Source organism: Anoplopoma fimbria, chromosome 24 (assembly GCF_027596085.1).
Source record: "Anoplopoma fimbria isolate UVic2021 breed Golden Eagle Sablefish chromosome 24, Afim_UVic_2022, whole genome shotgun sequence".
Lineage (NCBI taxonomy): Eukaryota > Metazoa > Chordata > Actinopteri > Perciformes > Anoplopomatidae > Anoplopoma > Anoplopoma fimbria.
This window is the reverse complement of record NC_072472.1, coordinates 14102071-14117622: the sequence shown is the minus strand read 5'-3', so window position 1 is coordinate 14117622 and position 15552 is coordinate 14102071. Positions and strand designations below refer to the sequence as shown.

Genomic DNA, 15552 nt, shown 5'->3' with positions numbered 1-15552 from the left:
AAAACGGTACGATACCTCATGTTATTAGCACGGTGCTTTAAGAGTGTCAGTGTTTTTAATAAGAGTTGTATTTCTCTGTTTTCCTGTGAAATTAAATGTTTCATGGATTTGTGACAGCGGGGAAGCGCGTGTCTGTGTGTGTGTGTGTGTGTGTGTGTGTGTGTGTGTGTGTGTGTGTGTGTGTGTGTGTGTGTGTGTGTGTGTGTGTGTGTGTGTGTGTGTGTGTGTGTGTGTGTGTGTGTGTGTGTGCAGCGCTCTGCTTTAGAATTGAGATTGCATGGGAGTGGGACGTTTAAACTTTGAGCGGCTGGGAGTTGGCGGTCAAAAAGTAAACTGTGAGTCCCGAGATTTAGCTAGTGCTGACCTATAAGGTTAAAGTCAACAAGTGAAGTTGACAAAAATGTTAAAGCAGACCATGAACCTGTAGACAGCTGCACAGTGCCCCTCTGAGCTGGTGTCTGTATCAGCAGAACTCGGTTCAAAAAGCAAGAAAAGTGAAAAAACGCGACTCTAATTATCAACGAAATGTACAGATAAAATTAAGATGCACCATCAACATCATGTGTCAAAGCATCTCTTGTAATTTGGCAAACGCATATTCAACTAAAGAGAAAACTATCATTTTACTATGTTTCTCAACATGAAATGGACTAAAAGGAAATGCAGTCCAGATCTGAGGGTGACATTCTCTTCACAAACACCACTTCGACACAACACCACGCTTACTGCAGTAACTGTGGTGTCTTCTACATTTTAGCAGCTTAACCCTCATCAACTTCTAACTGAACTTCATCTGAATTTATTTTCATTTTGTGGGATTTTGTTTTGGAAGCCTCTCGTCATCTCCCGTGCTGCATTACTACTCTCCACCTGAACCGTTCCTGATGCTCCAGCAGAGGCCTTATTACTAGCCAGCTGTCCACTAGTTGCTTGTTAATTATGCCATGCTTTAATGCTACACTAGAGGCAGAAAATAAGCCTAACAAAGTGGTCACTCATCTGGCGCTAACAAATTGCGTTCCTACGCTGTGACAAGAGTGTATGGATAAAGCATTAAGTTGTAAAATTGGACTCATTTACTCTGGCGTTTACGCTTCGTAACATTAATACTCCACTGATAGTTTAAGTCGTTACTGCAAAACCTCACCTTGTGTTTTGTCTGCATGTGACTTGCCTTAAGCCGATTTAGTCTAAAGAAGTCTGCCAGCTACAAAGGACACAATTGCAACAGTACACATAAAAATTGCTGCCGCTCTAACCATCCTGCTATGATGATTTAAATGGGTATGTCCGTTCTATTCCTATTTTTATTTCTATGCATGTAACACAACCTATAAATGCTGCAAAAAAAAGTTTTTCATAAAATTCTGGTTGCTTCATAACTGCCTCCCAGGCAACCATAATAATGTGCTTTAAGGCATGCTGCAACTACACATTAAAAAAAGACACAGAGCCTCATAATTGGTTTAAGTAGCCTGAATTGCATAAGCATTAGAATTAAATAAAATAAAAATGAATTCAAGTTGAATTTAATGTTGAAAAATGCACAATAGCTCCTGCTTGATTGACTTTAATCAACATGTATTACTTCAATATACAAAATAGCAATCCTCAACACAAGGCCCTTAATATAAAAACACAGGTGGTCATTTTATGATCACTTTCTTTACTGTAATTTTGGATTCCTTTCTGATTTTAAACATTTTTTTCAATGATACTCTGATTTCTTGTGTCTGCAGAACATAAATGAATGGGTTCAACATGGGAGGAAAAATAGAGGTCAGGGACAGGTTTATGATCCTGGCATTTGGATGTATGTTTTTCATCATGGTAAATATGATTATTATTGGAATGAAATAGATTGCCACTAATGAAAGATGACCTGTGCAGGTTTTAAAGGCCTTGTATCTTTCTTGAGCTGTGGCCACTTTAGACAAAGCATAGCTGATATATATGTAAGTTAACAAGATGAATATCAGAGAAAGCCAAAGAATAAGAAACGGTAACAACACACTTACGACATAGCTGGGTGTGTTGTCATTGCATGCCAGCCTGTACATCTGACCATGGTCACAGAAATAGCTGTTAATAACCACAGATTTACAGAAGGAAAGTCTTGTGAGAAGGCCAACTGCAAGGAGTGAAGTAATTATAACAAAGACCCAGAAAGAGGCAATCATAGACAGCATGGACCTGTTGGTAACCTTCACTTGATAGTGCAGAGGGTAGATGATGGCAATAAGTCTGTCATAGGAGAGTGCAACCAGATTAAATGATTGCATGGCAAGGCAGGTGTAGCAGAAAAAAAGGAATGTCAAGCAGTCGTTGTAGGGGATGTAGTCATGCTTAAACAGAAAGATGTCAAGAACCTTCGGCACCAGAGCAGAGCTACCAAACAGGTCCACAAATGCTAGATGAAAAACTGCAATATATTTTGGAGTTCTCAGATTATGATCCAAGTATATTACTGCCATCACAACTGTGTTTCCAAGCACTGAAACAATATAAACGAAAAAGAGGAAGACATAGTAATACTTGATATTAGGTATGCCAGAAAAACCACTTATCACAAAATATGCAGGACGCACAAAAGTGATGTTTTTCCCAAGAGCTGAGTTGAAAAAATTCATTGTAAAACTTGTCCAGCTTTTCTGTCCACAGTGCAGTGGTTGATGTAGGTAAGCGTCCTCTTAGGTGTGTCAGTACTCTGTGTTCTATTGGTCTGTTTGTGATGATGTAGCTCTGTGGAGCTTTAAATGTTTTGACAAGGGTGGCTGATAAATCCTCTCCTGACTTCATGTCAAATAAGGTCATTTTCTGATCCCATGTGTCCATTAGCCGCTCAGCATCAGACAAACACCTTTCCAATCTTATAAACTAATTAAACTCACAGTATACCGTTAGAAGAAAGGTATTGAAATACCAAACATTTAAAAACGGTACGATACCTCATGTTATTAGTACGGTGCTTTAAGAGTCTCAGTGTTTTTAATAAGAGTTGTATTTCTCTGTTTTCCTGTGAAATTAAATGTTTCATGGATTTGTGACAGCGGGGAAGCGTGTGTGTGTGTGTGTGTGTGTGTGTGTGTGTGTGTGTGTGTGTGTGTGTGTGTGTGTGTGTGTGTGTGTGTGTGTGTGTGTGTGTGTGTGTGTGTGTCCCGAGATTTAGCTAGTGCTGACCTATAAGGTTAAAGTCAACAAGTGAAGTTGACAAAAATGTTAAAGCAGACCATGAACCTGTAGACATTACATTACATTACATTACCATACATTACATTAGACAGCTGCACAGTGCCCCTCTGAGCTGGTGTCTGTATCAGCAGAACTCGGTTCAAAAAGCAAGAAAAGTGAAAAAACGCGACTCTAATTATCAACGAAATGTACAGATAAAATTAAGATGCACCATCAACATCATGTGTCAAAGCATCTCTTATAATTTGGTAAACGCATATTCAACTAAAGAGAAAACTATCATTTTACTATGTTTCTCAACATGAAATGGACTAAAAGGAAATGCAGTCCAGATCCGAGGGTGACATTCTCTTCACAAACACCACTTCGACACAACACCACGCTTACTGCAGTAACTGTGGTGTCTTCTACATTTTAGCAGCTTAACCCTCATCAACTTCTAACAGAACTTCATCTGAATTTATTTTCATTTTGTGGGATTTTGTTTTGGAAGCCTCTCGTCATCTCCCGTGCTGCATTACTACTCTCCACCTGAACCGTTCCTGATGCTCCAGCAGAGGCCTTATTACTAGCCAGCTGTCCGCTAGTTGCTTGTTAACTATGCCATGCTTTAATGCTACACTAGAGGCAGAAAATAAGCCTAACAAAGTGGTCACTCATCTGGCGCTAACAAATTGCGTTCCTACGCTGTGACAATCATTGTAAAATTCTGGTTGCTTCATAACTGCCTCCCAGGCAACCATAATAATGTGCTTTAAGGCATGCTGCAACTACACGTTAAAAAAGACACAGAGCCTCATAATTGGTTTAAGTAGCCTGAATTGGACTTTATTATTTTACGATAATCTCCCTCTGGGTAAATATGTCAAAACATTTCGGCAAATTTGCATTGTCCATCTTTCAATATTTTGAAATTCAGGCATTCAGCTCCAAAGAATCTAAGATTGATGAGGGTGCTTCACAATATAGTTCTTTATAAATGTCCGTATGTCCCTGAATGGCTGGAGAGATTTAAGTTAAAGTAGTGTTGGGTTGAAAAAAACACAGTACAGTTGTTCAAAAAACAGAAGCAGACAAGAAAACAAGATGGGTCTTGGTGCTTTTTAAATGAGATATCCATGTCTATAAAGAAGCAGAAAAATATCTAAACATTTGATTGCAATAAATATTATTATAATTCATTTTACAATATAAACACAGAAAGATGAAAATGAAGGTTATATGAATGTCCTAATGCACAGTGAACATGTGCAGAGACACAAACTTTGATTACAAGAACTTGTTTTCTTTGCATTACACAAGCAAATCAGAACAAAATATACATGCAAATTTAGTTATTTAGGATAAGCCACCTGAGATGGGTCATCGTGTGTCCAAGGGTTCTACACATAATACAAACTAAGTGAAAACATTAAAGTGTGAACAGACAATACAACAAACAATTTAACAGTTAAACATATAAACAAAACAGAAGCAGAGAACACAAATATTGTAATATGTAAATAAATACAACCGCTAAAGTAGCCAAGGACAGGTGCTTATTAAAGTCACTTAAATCATGCATAATTAGTCTCAAAATAGGAGATCAGCATCAGGATTAAATTCAATAAAAATGAGTTGAAGTTTAATGTTGAAAAATTCGCAATAGCTCCTGCTTGATTGACTTTAATCAACAAGTATTACTTTAATGGACAAAATAGCAATCCTCAACACAAGGCCCTTAATATAAAAACACAGGTGGTCATTTTATGATCACTTTCTTTACTGTAATTTTGGATTCCTTTCTAATTTTTAATATTTTTTTCAATGATACTTTGATTTCTTGTGTCTGCAGAACATAAATGAATGGGTTCAGCATGGGAGGAAAAATGGAGGTCAGGGACAGATTTATGATCCTGGCATTTGGATGTATGTTTGAACTCATAGTAAATGTGATTAATATTGGGATGAAATAGATTGCCGCTAATGAAATATGAGCTGTGCAGGTTTTAAAGGCCTTGTATCTTTCTTGAGCTGTGGCCACTTTAGACAAAGCATAACCAATACATAGATAACTTAACAAGATAAATGCCAGTGGAAGCCAAAGAATTACAAGTACTAACAAAAAACTAATGACATAGTTGGGTGTGTTGTCATTGCAGGCCAGCCTGTATATCTGGCCATGGTCACAGAAATAGCTGTTAATAACCACAGATTTACAGAAGGAAAGTCTTGTGAGAAGGCCAACTGAAATAAGAACAACAGTAATAACAAAGACCCAGAAAGAGGCAATCATAGACAGCATGAACCTGTGGGTCACCTTCACTTGATAGTGCAGAGGGTAGATGATGGCAATAAGTCTGTCATAGCAGAGTGAAACCAGATTAAGAACCTGCATGGAAAGGCAGGTGTAGCAGAAAAAAAGGAATGTCAAGCAGTCGTTGTAGGGGATGTTGTCATGCTTAAACAGAAAGATGTCAAGAACCTTCGGCATCAGAGCAGAGCTACCAAACAGGTCCACAAATGCTAGATTAAAAACTGCAATATATTTTGGAGTTCTCAGATTATGATCCAAGTATATTACTGCCATCACAACTGTGTTTCCGAGCACTGAAACAATATAAACGAAAAAGAGGAAGACATAGTAATACTTGATATTAGGTATGCCAATAAATCCACGTACTATGAAGTATGCAGGACGCACAAAAGTGATGTTTTTTCCAAGAGCTGAGTTGAAAAATTCCATTGTAAAAATGTTCTCAAACTTTTAACAGTTTCAAAAGGACTGTAGGGAACAGTACAGCACTTCAGCACTGTCGTCTGTATAACAGAGGTGAGCTCTTCTCTCTCCCTGTCTGTCTGACGATGAGGCTCAGGAAAGCTTTAAATGTTTCACGGCCCCCTCTCTGTGTTTATGTCAAACAAAGTCAATGCCTGGTCCCTTGAGTCGATTGTATGATAGCAAAACACGGAGGAGTGGCCTATCACCAAAAATTAGAATTACTTGTCCACCTTAAAATCAGTCCACCTTAAGAGCCTGGGCCAAAGTTGTGACTGACCTTGGGGCTAACCCATTTTACTTCAATCAGCCGCATGTGGCAGGCAAGCCACAGGAGTTGTAGCTTTTATTCACTGAATAGCCTAAACTGTACACACACTCTAAGTTTTGCTTAGTACTAAAACAAAGCAAAACTTAGAAGAGCTGCTTGTCATTAAGATAGCCCACTTAAAAGGTAATCCCATCTCAAGTGAGCCTGGGTGGTTGATGTCACAAGCTTCAGCGCTAACCAGACAGCAACCTCTGGTTTCAAAAATAGGTCAATGCAGGAGTTCCTTAAACTTGCATTCTTTCTACTGGCCATCAGGGGGCGACTCCTCCGGTTGCAAAAAAAGAAGACTGATTGTTTAAAAGTCTGCGAGGAAATTACCCTACTTCTGACTTGATTTATAAACTCAGTAAAGCTTTTGAACAGGAGTTTATGGTCTCAATAGTTAGCTTCAAGCCTTCTTAATAATAGCATGATGGTCACTTCAGTTCATTGGCTGCAAAGAAAACAAGATGATAACAGACAAAATCCAAGATGGAAACAGCCAAAATGCCAAACTCTAGGCTTCAAGACCATATATTACAAACAAATGGGTGACGTCAAGACAACAACATCCATTTCTTATTTACAGTCTATGGAGCTAACCCATAGATGTATAAAGATCATTGGATACAGTTCCGAGACGTCCGCCAGTTTATTCATATGAAAGTTGCTCCTGGGGCGCATCAAGCAACAAAAAGTTCAACTTCCTGAGTATAAAACTCGGATGAGTACTGAAAGTACTGGAAGTATTCTGATCTTCCACACTATGGGGACCCATAGAGCAAGGGCACTAGCGTTTCCTTTAACTGCACCTCTCAGCCCTCGGTATAACTTCATTCTCGGGCTCATTGAAGAGACCTAATGATTTAAATAAGGGCTACTCAAGTATAAATACGTAGTTGATTTACCTTTAAAAGAATTACACGCACAATTACAGACATCTCTTTCCCAATGCAAGTATATAGGAAAAAGTCTTTTTGAGCCCCATGGCATCATGTGACGGACGCGTAAATTGTATTTCTACCATTTGGCTACTATGTAAAATTTGCTAAAAGCCCGGCACTCTTCCTGGGGTTTCGGTCTTTAATCAGCAGGTAGCAAGCAAGACACAGGAAATTGGCAGTAACGTCACAGCCACACACACAACATGTTTCTGTGAGTGAAGGAGGCAGAAAGTTCACAATTTGTAACACCTTTGCAAGTTCGGGAATAAGCCGTGGAGGAACAACGTGAAACAGCTATCTTAATCAGACAGTTATCATATTGTCTAAAGCCATGAGGGTGCTGTACTGGACCATCATGGTAAAATGGGAGCCAACACTTACCTCAGTTGTAGTCATGACCCTTTGGGTACTAAACAAAAAGATAAGTTCCTGCTCAGAACCTTCTTTTGATGTGCAAATGTATTTCACAATACGCTCACAGTACGACTGTTCAGCATGCAGTTTATTACATAATACTGAATGTCCATTAAGCCGGAATGAAAATGTGTTGTTTTGCTGTCTAATACTTTAAATTCTGATTGTTTGGTTCTTGCAGTCTTCCTAAGTAAGAGTAAGAAGTTAACAACTGAACTGTACTTTGCTCCCTTGCTGAAAGCTGGAAAAACTCTGCCTAATGAGGCTGTTAATGAGTTGTATGTTGACGCTGCTCTTGCAGGATGATGACATATCCAAACCAGTTAGGTAAACACTTTCTCCCAAACTGCACAGTACAGTCAAGGGAGGGGGGGATTATTTTTTTTAAGCACAGAATGAATGCTTGTTTGGTTAAACTACTGTGTTACTGGTTTGTGATCTAATCTGAATCATAAGAGGACTGCTCTGCATTGAATCTATTAAGAAAATGTCCAAAAAGGTGCATTTATTATATTCCCCAGGTGTCACAACACTATGTAAAGGAGGGATTCTCATTTATTAGGGATGAGTAAAAAAATTGATGGTCATAAGAATCCATGTTATCATCTTCTGCAAATAGATTCTTGTAATTAAGTGCACCGCCACCTGAAACAATGGTTTAGGATTTTGAGAAATACACTTCATTTTACATCCTGAACAAGAAACAGTTCGGGCACGAAACATCCTGTATGAAGTTTCTAAATTTCTTAATCCATTTTTGTATAGATAAATCAAGCACTACATAAATCCCTCTGTTAATGAGCAAGCTTTAAAGGTGCAGTTAAAGAAAGATAACCACCTGTTCACACTCACCTCACATATATTGCACATATATGAGGGTGTATTTCTCAAAATGTTGCAAGTATTCCTTTGAATTCAGTGCACATGCATACATGAAATTGAATTACCATCTTACTGTATGGCCTTGTTAAATTATACACTATTGCCTCATTACTCTTCTTTCCAACTGAATTTCAAGATGAACAATGGCAGATCTCACCCAAATAACTAACGTTTCAGGGATTCAATTTTGATATTATATGAGATCAATACATTTTAAGATGTATATTTATTTTGAAAGATAAATAAATCAAAGGCCAACAATGAAGTGTCAAAAATAAATTAATGAACAGTACAGCTGTTTATCCCTTAAATGCGTTTTAATTAAATTCCATAAGAAGTACTTCTGTCTGTCTGTCTGTCTGTATTTACAAATTATCTTTTACCAATTAAAATGAGAAATAGCAGCATGTAAAGACATAAGATCTTTATATGCAATAGAACTGCACTCAGCTCTGTAAATGTTCGGTAAGGCTTAAGCAATATGGAGATGGACTAAACCCTAACTCCTGCCATGGAGAAAGACCATCTTAAATTCCCGGGATACTTACATTCATAATTCTCGTTAATTTCATCTGGCTCAGTGTGCTGTGTGTAAAATGATATTAGAATCTACTCCAGGGACTATTGAAGCTCCAGGGCCATGAGAGATCTGAACTCAAGCTATTAAATGGAGAATTATCCGTAGGGATTTACTATTAAGGTATTGTCACTAAATAAATGAAATTAGCTCCCTGGGTATATAACAGGTGTTTATAATGTCCCACAGGGAGCATTTCATCTGAAAATACATAACAAAGAGGGCAAAATGACAGGATGCATCCTATGCCTCAGGCCTGTAGGGAACTGCTCATTACACTATTTGAAATTCTGCAAAAAAACATATAAAAAAGCAATTTTACCTCTTGTGGGAATCAACCGCAGATACAGAAGGGCTACTTCTAAAACTAATGATTTCTTTCTATATCAATTTATCTTTCACTTAATTTGTTCAACAAATAAATTGATTATTTCTTCTACAAGATGTCAGAATGAGATGCATACTCATCACAAATTCTTAGCATTTTTATTTTAGAAATTACATAAAACAACAGATATATTTTCTTTAATTTAACCAAATAATTAACTATTTACTTCAGCACTTGTAAAATATACTTTAGACTTTCCTCCACTACAAACTGTAAACTCACTAGCAGGGTGACTCGGGGGAATCCCAGCACAATGCCACTGTATCTTCTCATTTGTCCTCATGAGACCTGAACTGTTTTTCACCTCCTGTCCCCCAGAGGACAAAAAGTCTTGCTTCACCATGTTTTGACTAAACTGACTAATTGATCCTGAGAGTGTTTTGCCCCATATACAGACAGAGACACAAATATTTTTCACACAAACGATGCAACTTATTGTTGTTCAAGTTTTTTGTTGATTAAGAGAGACATACAGAAAGTTCCATCAGGGGTTTTCCTTACACTATGGGTTCGTTTGTAGTGAAAGTAGAGAAAATAAACTTTTTTCTTTATCTGCCATGATATGAAAGCTTCTGTCATATTTTAAGGTAAATAAATGGGTGTCCATGTGACTCGGTAGAAGTGTTTGAAGTGTGGCTCATAAACTGTATGAACATAAAAACAATGTGAAGCGCATCTGGACGAGCCGACACACAACGTGGTATCAGTAATTTGTTAGAAAATAAACACATTTTCTGAATCTGCTATTTTGAACCCCAATCCCAATACAGTATCTTCCATCCACTGTAGAAATTCAGATTGTGTCTCTTTATCATGCTGTATAATATGTACGAGCATCCTGACTAGGACACTGCTCCTAAAATCTGAATGAATATCTCACACATCTCAGCTTTGCAAGTAGACTCGTGTTGATTCCAGGCTTCAGGGAACCAAAAATACATTATAGACCTACTATAGAAGATGCATAGCCCATGTATAATAATATAACAATAAAATCACGACTGATTATGACTGATACAGTAGGCTAAATCATGCCTAAAGAAAGAAAAAATAAAATAAATGAATAGGAATAAGTAGAAAGACAGTAAGCCAATAGACACGCCAACATGTGTATAAGGGAAGTACTGACACTGTTCAATGTTAGCATTTACAAACCCTGCCCTCCTTGTTAACTTCTAAAAGAAAACTTATATAACTATAAAAGAAAGTTGGTATTAATCAAATGTTTGCAGGCTTGTGGTATGTACATCTGTAAATCTCAATCTGCCAATGAAAATTTCTGTAACCCCAGAAATTTGTCCAATTTCCAGATTATTGATTGTTAGGCACCTTAATCCCTCTCAAACTGATAGTTACATGTATTATTGGTACTGTTGAATATGGAACAACTGCTTTGACTTAATTTGGTGAATTTACTTTTAATTTGGTGAATTTACTTTTTTATTTAGGCGAACAAACCTTTGTTTATTTCCATGTTAACATTTAGCATGATCTCTTTCTGAAACTACAAACAAACATGAAATTTAAATGAAGCAGATTTTGCCAAATTCCCTTTAAGATGGGTCAAAGGTTACAGGATAGGTTTGTAATTTCCTAATCATATGTTCATTTTGTACTCTGTGCCAATATGTGCTTCACGTCTCCATTCTGGTCCCACAGACTCCCCAGCCCAATAGGAAATTGGGGGGGAAAAATACAATGTTATTATTCACAGTTACATTTTAAAGTATTAAATTCTTTGTTTATGTTTTGGGACCATTACACACATTAAGTTACAAATCATCCTCCAGGTGATACTAAAAAGTTGGAAAAACATTACTCATCTTGACTCATGCTTGGCCTATTTATTTTTCTTCAGTGTGTTGGTCTGAGTCATATAGGCATGAACAGATTAAAGTGAGTCAGAACCCTGCTGTTATGCCCTAAATCATTGAGGTAAACTCATTTTTGGCCACAAGGGGGCAGAAGTATATCAGATAAAGCTGATAAATATACATATTACATCCATCCATTTTCCGTAACCTGCTTATCCAGTTAAGGGTCACAGGGGTGCTGGAGCCGATCTCAGCTGTCAATGGGTGAAGGCAGGGTTCACCGCAAGTCTGTCGCAGGGCTGACATATAGAGACAAACAACCATTCACACTCACACCCACGGGCAATTTAGAGTCTTCAATGCACCTAAGCTGCATGTCTTTGGACTGTGGGAGGAAGCCAGAGAACCCACACTAACACAGGGAGAACATGCAAACTCCACACAGAGGGTTGTCCAGCCCGGGAATTGAACCCGGGCCCCTCTTGCTGTGAGGCGACAGTGCTAACCACTACACCACCGTGCAGCCCTACATATTACATATTAAGCTTATTAAATTATACCTGATGTGTAAGCAAACAGCTACGCCCAGCAGACACAGAGCAAATTAATAGATTACTGTAAATTATAAATGCAGATTGATTCATTTTCACAACATGAGGGGTTATTTAAAAAGCACTTCTTGATAAGATATATTTTTCTGTCATGGTAAGATGTACCGTAGTTTTATATTTTCCATGACATTTTGACTTATTACATGAAAACCCCAAGTGTAATTAATAACATAAATGTGGACTCTTTTTAAGTGTCCCAGTTCCAGGGTCAGCTGTCATGAGTAGGTCTATATTTTGTACACACTATACTGTAAGCTGTGTATTATAGTTGGGTTTTTACTAAGTCCATCCAAATGTAGCCTTCTAGACAAATTTCCTCACCCTCCTCATTGTACCTAAATTAAAGCTATATTGCATTCCAACTTTACCAAACCTAAAGATGTTACTATGTTAAGTCTTGGTTGAGGCTATATACAGTATAAAGCAGGTAAAGTAGAGCATACCCTGTATTTTCATAAAGCCTCCACTATATATTATCATGATGTTACATGGTTTGTAGGGAATTGTATAATAATTGTACAGTCATTTCTAAAGTTTGGCAGAAAGTCATTGGGATTCATTTAAATTTAAGAGAGAGAGAGAAAATAGTTGTTATGGACAGGTTAATTGGATAACTTGAAGATGCTTTTATTTGTTGCTTCCACTGGGACAAAGTTGTATCAACATACTGAGGATCTTTATAAAACTGAGAGGCTGCTGCTTTGGTTGGTCACTCTGTCAAGGTCATCTGGCGAGGTAAGCACTGATACGCATCTCAAACTCTATACCACAATGCAAATACAATCTTCTTCAATAATGTGCTGTACTGAAATCTGCCTAACTCTACCATCAGTATGTTTCATGTGGACGAGAACTACACACGGGTGTCAGAGTTTGTTATTGTCGGCTTCCTAAATCTCCAGCCGAAATATTTTGACCTGGTAGCGTGGAACTTCTTCTTCCTCTATGTGACCACGGTGGTGGGCAACCTTCTGCTGGTGGTGTTGTTTGCTTTGGAGCATAGCCTCCAGAAGCCCATGTACATCATCATGGTCAGCCTGGCCCTCTCAGACATTGGTAATGATGGTTTTGTTTGTGTGACCTGCAATACACCTTCTGTTCTCAAGATCTTGTGAATTTGCTACTGCTTTGATAAACAAAAATATTACACTAACGGTCATATTTAACACAGCTAAACAAATATTAATGATCTAATTGATTGCACAATTACTGTTGTTGACCTTGAACATGATAGAGGCAACAGTAGCAACTGGGAACACGAGAGAAAGAATCAACATCTCAATCATTTAAGTGCAATTCCAGTTTTTGATGAAATAGGTTGAAAGAAGAAGGCCAGAATCAATCAAATATTGGTGAAAAGATCAATGGACATATCAATTTTGTCTCCAGTAACTGTAAAATTTCAGGTTGAAGATTGTATATGAATAGTCTGCCCTTCAATCAATGCATTTAGGCGTGACGTGACATCATAGATAAAAAAAAAAAAAATGGGATCCTGAAATTGCATGTTTGTACTATCTATTCTATATAAAATAGTTATTCATAAAGGACAGCAGAAGAGTTGTCGTGATCTGCTTGTCTTGTCTTTCTCATTTTTCTTATCGCATCCTCTCTTTTTCCTGCAGGCTTTGCCACAGTGGCTTTACCTAAACTAATCGCTCGCTACTGGTGGAATGACGGGAGTCTCGGCTTTCACACTTGCCTCTTTCAAAAGCACATGATCCACTATTTTGGCTCTTTGAACTCCCTGATTCTACTGACTATGGCCCTGGACAGATATCTGGCCGTCTGTTTTCCCCTCAGGTGAAATAAAGCCATTTAAATAGTCTAACCTTTAAGCCCTGGATTATGACAAAAACGAATTTTCTTTTTTCTTACCCTCTCTTTATACCCCTCTTTTCCCTCCTCAGATACCCGGTGTGGATGACAAACACAACCATGACAGGCTTCACACTCCTCTGCTGGGTGGTGGCACACATCTTTACTGGCATTAGCACCGTCAACTTTACCACGATGCCATTTTGTGGGCCCAACCAGATCATACAGGCCTTCTGCGACACCATGTCTCTCACTGCTCTAGTGTGCGGGGACAGCAGCCGACAGTTCAACACCGCCTATGCTGGAGCGATGATTATTCTTAATGGTCCTTTAGCCTTCATCGTCTTCTCCTACACTTGCATCATCATCTCAGTGCTGCGCATGTCGGGAGGACAGGTGAGGTTCACCTTGTTCAATCCAAAGATAATGGTGTATTTTTACATGTAGTATGTTTGTTAGATTAAAGCTGGGGTCGGCAATTCATTTTTGGCAAAATTCAATTGTAACCTATCATCTCTAATTCAACTGGTCTGAGAGAAAACTAAACTCATGCCACTCCTTGTGGTTCTGTTTTCAGGCTTTAGAAAATGTAGACTGTGACAAGAAACCTTTGCCAATCACAGGTCATTTCAGAGACAGGGCTTTCCTTTCGGCTGTTCTACGGAATAGCCGAAAGGAAAAGTTGCTCTTGCAGCATTGGCAACAACAGAATACACTGAAAAGCAACACAAAAAAGGAAGATGGACTTGTCAAAAAGAGAATCTGAAAATATCTGTGTTTCAGGGACGTAGAGAAAGTGTTGCAAGTAGTTTAGCCTTCAACAATAATCCGCTGTTCTCCTCAGGGCAGAATGAAGACCTTCTCTACCTGTGCCACCCAGGGCTGTATCATCTCGATCTACTACATACCACGTTTCTTCGTCTACTCTGCACCTTATTTTCCTAACCTGACGATGACCCCTGACAGACGCATAGTTACCACCCTCTTCTACAGTCTTTTCCCTCCACTGATCAACCCGTTCATCTACTGTCTGAGAACCAGGGAGATCAAGCAAATATTGACCCGCTGGGTGAAGAGACGAAAGTGCATTACGCCTACAAAATGTGAGCAAACTGTCAGTGTCACCAAATAAAACTGATCCGTGATTTTGATTACACTAAAAAAATGTGGGAAAATCAAGGCATAGGTCTGTCTACCCTTTTTTGTCCTGCTTTCACTCTATCTGTATGTGTACCAATGCTGCTTTAATTCCTAAATACAAATACATTATGCATTCAGTGACCGTTTATTGTGTTTAAAATGTAAAAGCAACATAATCATTTATAAATATGTAAGTCCTGTTATAGTAAACTGAAGTGTGAAGATGTACAAGACAGAAGGAAGAGGGTGAGTTTTGAGGTTTTGGACTCAGAGTATAAGATGACACCATTGACATGTTTTGAGGCACCATATTTCCTGAGTCATAATTTTGCAGCAAAATATGGATAATGTGGTTGGGCATGTTGTAAGATACTTGCAATATTTCAATCCCCTTAAAAATCACACAGAGAGAGAGAAGCTGCAGACATGTCAGATATGACCTGTCAAAAACAAAATAGAAAGTAGATTTATAAATGTTGCACAAAAGAGAAACAAAATGGGAAGCTATGAGTGTCAGCTATTTAGGAATGAAAAGGAAATCAAATGACTTTAAAGGAAAATTTATGCGGAGGTGTACCATAGTGAAGTAATCCATATTCATGGTCTTTGAGTATCAAAACACAAACATGCTATGGCTGTTTGACCTCTTCCATCTGAATTGGGATTGAATTTGATTTAAGAAAATTACGATTAAGGTGACAGAA

General features: G+C 38.2%; 3 protein-coding genes across 3 annotated transcripts; 1 reads left to right on the top strand and 2 right to left on the bottom strand.

The window, feature by feature from the left end:
* Nucleotides 1-960: 960 nt before the first annotated feature.
* LOC129113886 (olfactory receptor 1-like) lies at nucleotides 961-2630 on the bottom strand. The gene is made up of 2 exons (XM_054626370.1): nucleotides 1719-2630; nucleotides 961-1005 (listed from the first exon to the last, which is right to left on the bottom strand). The coding sequence occupies exons 1-2, from the start codon at nucleotides 2628-2630 to the stop codon at nucleotides 961-963; spliced, it is 957 nt and encodes a 318-aa protein (XP_054482345.1).
* Nucleotides 2631-4933: 2303 nt separating this feature from the next.
* On the bottom strand, nucleotides 4934-5920 carry LOC129114010 (olfactory receptor 1-like). The gene has a single exon (XM_054626512.1). It carries the CDS (start codon nucleotides 5915-5917, stop codon nucleotides 4934-4936), a length of 984 nt encoding a protein of 327 aa, XP_054482487.1. The 5' UTR covers nucleotides 5918-5920.
* A 6591-nt stretch (nucleotides 5921-12511) lies between these two features.
* Nucleotides 12512-14840, top strand: LOC129113885 (olfactory receptor 2A12-like). Its single transcript, XM_054626369.1, is given in 6 exon segments — nucleotides 12512-12595; nucleotides 12597-12625; nucleotides 12723-12946; nucleotides 13516-13693; nucleotides 13801-14104; nucleotides 14553-14840. Coding segments are annotated over 6 exon segments (1107 nt in total).
* Nucleotides 14841-15552: the final 712 nt, after the last annotated feature.